Source organism: Limulus polyphemus, unplaced genomic scaffold, assembly GCF_000517525.1.
Source record: "Limulus polyphemus unplaced genomic scaffold, Limulus_polyphemus-2.1.2 Scaffold373, whole genome shotgun sequence".
NCBI lineage: Eukaryota > Metazoa > Arthropoda > Merostomata > Xiphosura > Limulidae > Limulus > Limulus polyphemus.
Window position 1 is genome coordinate 457416 of NW_013665983.1, and position 4932 is coordinate 462347.

General features: G+C 35.7%; 1 protein-coding gene across 1 annotated transcript in view; it reads right to left on the reverse strand.

Annotated features, from left to right (window-relative positions):
* The window catches only part of LOC106457792 (uncharacterized aarF domain-containing protein kinase 1-like), a 44284-nt gene that overhangs the window by 15673 nt on the left and 23679 nt on the right, over window positions 1-4932 (reverse strand). Inside the window, exon 5 of the mRNA XM_013917240.2 lies at window positions 1888-2046. Within this exon, the coding sequence (XP_013772694.1) occupies window positions 1888-2046 (159 nt within the window). The remainder of the gene's footprint in view (window positions 1-1887; window positions 2047-4932) is intronic.

Genomic DNA, 4932 nt, shown 5'->3' on the forward strand with positions numbered 1-4932 from the left:
CCTAAAACCTCCTAAATGCATTTCAAACGTTTTTTTTTCACTAAATCCTTCAACAACGCTTGAAGCCTATCTGAAAAGCCTGAACATGATGGAAGTTTGCCACTTAGGTGGGAAGGTCTGGGCAGCAGTCAGCTCATCGTGTGTAGAGAAATGCTGGGAGAAGGGTCTGAGGCTAGCCTTTTCATCACGGCAATCCACCACGGAAGATGATGATGACAAGACAGTTTTGTACAGCTTCACAGAGAAAGATGTGCGTGAAGCAAAGAAGCTGTCCGAATGGAGCAAAGAAGAGCTACACCGGTGGCACTCTGCTGATGACGAATGCCCAACATATGAGCACTTGACAGATGTCGGGATCATCTGTAACATAACTATAGCACCAACGGAGGCTAGTGTACCAGTTCTCAAGCCACAAGAAGAGGATAATGAAGAGCCTCCATCACCACCACCAAAAGAATCTGAAGCCATTGAACACCTCGAGGCTACCCTCTGTTGGCTGGAGACTCAGGAGGTGGACCATATAAAAATGAAGCATTCTAGATTTCGTTTGCAGCCAGAGACATGCTACATTCAAGCATGGAACACTCGATCAGTTTTTTAAGAAATAAATTGCAAATGATGATTGCTGATATTCTTGAATGTTTTTATTTGTTTTGTTTATTAAAAAACCTACTAAAAATATTTTGTTTTAATTTCTACTGTAACAACAATGATTCATTCGCAAAATTCATTAATTCAGAGGAAATTTACTTGCCAGAAAGGGAATGTGTAAAAAACTAGTCAAATAGGGTGAAAATAGAGGTGTTTTACGATGTTTGGTCAACACTGGGTCAGTTTGAACAGTGATTTTCTTGAACCCTGATTTGGCACTAACTTGGAGAGAAAAAATTATTTAACAGTAAGCTTAACTATCTACAAAAGATCTGATAGGACAAAAAAACAAACATAAATGTTCAAATATACCACAGGTCTGTTGCCTGAAGGGAAGTAATAAGTGTAACTAATATGTAAAAGAAAAGCAGATACAGTGTAGCCCTGTTATAGCGTGATCGTTGAGGTCCAATGTCATCACTAAACAAGCGGGGATCGTAAATACATATCTTTTTCTGTTTATCTTTACCATGTTTTAATTTTCTCTGCCAATACAAAATTTAGATCTGATGTCATTAGAACTTTCAAATTCAAAGTTAGATATTTTTATAATTAGATTTTATCACTATTACTTTTCACAACTACATGTGTGTATAACTTTTATAGTACAACCACTAGAAATAAAAACTCATGGTACTACCACAGATATAAACAAGATTTTCCCATTCTCAGAAATAACTTGCTCACTACATAGTTCAACCACAACCACTGTAAAGAAGATGTCTTTGATGCAGTGAAGGCTTAGGTTTGAAATTATTCCTGCAATAGGTCCACCTCACAAAATCACTACCCACTACAAGAAAATAATGCATCACCTTCAACTACAAAATCTTTTTAGGAGTACTAGATACATATATCTATCAAACATTCATTACAAGTTGCTAGCATTTCAGTAACATAACTGAAAATCAAACAGATTTAAAATAAAAAATACATAAAAGGAAGTTTGTTTTTACAATCTTATGTGGGACAAAAAGAGATTGTTCACACTTGAGAATTCCTAGAAATCTTATGAACAACAGGATCTACTTACGAAGAAACATTATAAGAGAAGTGAAAGATTTTACTTTAGGTCAGTATAAGCTCACATGAAGCACATATCATCCTTCTTAATATTGAACTCTTGTTTTTCAATCAGTTAAATGAATTAACAATAAGAATCACATGTGACAGTTTTTCAGAATTTTATAAGTTATGTAACTTTAAAAAAACAGGTTTATGCCAAATGAAACTAACCTCCATTGTTGCCATATCAACAACAGAATGTGCCCTTACTGGTATATGCTGAACTTTAACGGCAACCTTTCTGCCATCCTTCAACACTGCTTTATGAACCTGAGCAAGTGAAGCTGCTCCTATTGGTTCTTCCTCAAAACTGCTGAAAACACTAGATGGCTGTAAGATGTAATACAGCTTAATCTAATTAATCAATATACCAACACTATATATTTATAATACACATATTAACAATCTAGTTTTGAATAACAATAATAATATTTTCTATATACTACTGCTAATCTCTCATAAACATGCAGTCTAATCTTTTTTCACTGCGATAAAAGGCTTTGTCCACTTTAGTGCCAACAGAGCATGCAATTCTCAGTTGCATTCATCCACATACAATTTCTAAACAGTTATGAGTGAAAGCAAAGAATACTATATATAACAATACGTATACCACACTATATCTGCCATATCCAATGCTGACAAGGCCTTTCACCCAATACCAGGGCTCATCAGGCTGGATTGGATACAGACATAGTAGTGGTCAGGGTGCTACTTACATCATCAAATTCACAAACAATACCCATTATGGATTGAACTTAATTTAGTAAATGAATTTTAGTCACTATCAATTATATTTAAGCAATTTACAAATCAAAATTAGGGTACAGATTAATAACACTATTATTTTTATATTCTTAACACTTTTTTATTTATGTGAAAAATACATGTAAATAACTATTCTGTAACGTTCAATTACATAGTCTAGCTTCTTGAACCACAAGGGGCTATACGATCAAAATTACAAAGAGAAATAGATGAAAAAACACAATGCCAAGTTAGCCAAAACCAACACTGTAGGTATATCTGAATGTACTTCAATAATTGCAATTAAGACTGAAATAGTAACACTTAAGAGGTGCTGCCAGTCTCCCCATATTTTTGTTATAGACATGGGATATGGCCCACCACTTTAAAGCAACTGCAGGGTAAATTGCTTCAGTTCTCTGCTTGCCAAAAGAGAAAAGATAGCCTAACTTTCCTTAAGACATAACTTAGTGAAGCGTGTTACAAAAATGGGCCAACTTCCAACACATGCCAGGGAAGGGTTCACCAATAGAGAGCTCAACAAGTCAAAATCTGTAACTCAAGAATATTAAGTATTAGTTAAAATAATAAAAACCCTTTTATGTTAATTATGAAAAGCAATATGTAATCATGCAGTTATCAAACTTTTACCTCTAATACCAAAGATAGAAGGTCAACATATTCCTAAACTGTAAATGTATTTCTGATATATAACCTCTCAAAAAAAGTTTTACCAACTTGTACTGCCCCCTATTGGCACAAATTTTCACTCACCACTAGCCTTGTTACTCCCACTTATTACTGCATACTAACATGCAGAAACCTTCACCAATAAGTGTGGAACACTACCCCTATCGTAACTAGCACCCTCTCTAATTATGCACAATTTGAATCATAACTAACCAAACCAATTCACCTTGAAAGTGTTTAATGTTCACCCTACAGCGGATCTGATGTACTATTCCAGACACTGCCAGGTTTTGGGTGATGCACTCCTTCAGTGTGATCGCTCTGCTTTTCAGTATAGGGTATTGTGGTCACCCACTACGCTGTCTCTGGTGCTGCAGTCCTCCAGACTCTCCAATGCATTATTTCCTTCCCTCTTCTAGTGAAGTATGGGAGTCCTTGCCACTTACCAGTTTCTAATTACTGGGATGGTGGACCATAGAGGCCTGTCCTTCTGAGTATGCACAATACCACAGTGGTATTCTGTGGGTTTCAATGGTTTGATACCCACAGAAAGGAGCAGTAGGTGTCACATACCCTTGGAGAGCCCAGACCTGACAAAGATGGTGGGATTGGAACATTCGAGAAGGACAAGGGTGGAACACAGGAAACGGGAGATGAGTATAGAACATAACATACCTGAATAACAAATCTACCAAAGGAGAAAAAGGTCTGGGCAAGTCTAGGTGGGGGGGCTGTCCAGATCCAAAAGGGGCACTGAAAACCTTATTAGGATAATCATCAGTGTGTTCTGATTGTTGCATGAAAGTGGTCAACTCCCAATGGACCAGAGTTGTCACTTCTTGGCCTGAGAATAATGGTGTAGATCCATTAGATGTGGTTGCAAATCCCACTTCCGCAGTAAGGGCAGTCATAGTCATTACTGTCCAAAACTGTGAGTGCATAACTCCCCAAATTAAAGGACAAGAGAATATAAAATAAATTGCAACTCTCCAAGAAACAGAACAAAAACATAGATAAATTAATGGAAGAAGAAATTCAGAAAAGTAAAAATGTTTGGATAGGTTAATTAAACAGCGAACGACAAACACGTCTAATCAGTGCTAGTTACAATAGCGGTAATGTCGTATTCGTATTGGTGGTGGGTTGCTGCATAATCATTTGCATGTTAGTATGCAGTAATAAGTGGGAGTAACAAGGCTAGTGTCGAGTGAAAATTTGTGCCAATAGAAGGCAGTATAAGTCAAAAAAGCTTTTTTGTGACTGGTGGTAAGATATTGTATCAGAATTAATATAACATTAACAAAAAAGACTGCATATATTTTTAAACACTTCACTCTTAACTCGCTTGATATAGGTTTATTGTAAAGGTGGTGCATAATATTAATCCAACTAAACTTAACCTGTTATAAACTGCTGCTGCCTCTTTGCACAACACACTAGACGTCATTGTTAAACATCCTAAGTGAAATAACCAAACATTTTTTTAAATAAATCAGTTCCAAACAGTTCTCTGGAATATTACTCATGCTAAACAAGAAAGTTCTCCAATATTTCTCTTCTACATTAACAATGTTTTTTACAGTTTTAGTTTACCAAATAGTTTTGACTATACTTTTGGATAACTTAGTGAGAGAATGTAACAACAATTTGAAACTATATACACCTCTTGGAATTAAACTTTTTAATAGCTAGATTTTTTTTGCACTTTTAATTTTAACTTTCATGAATCTCTGATCCTTTCACAATTGGTTGAATTGAGCTTAGGTTAGCACAACCATT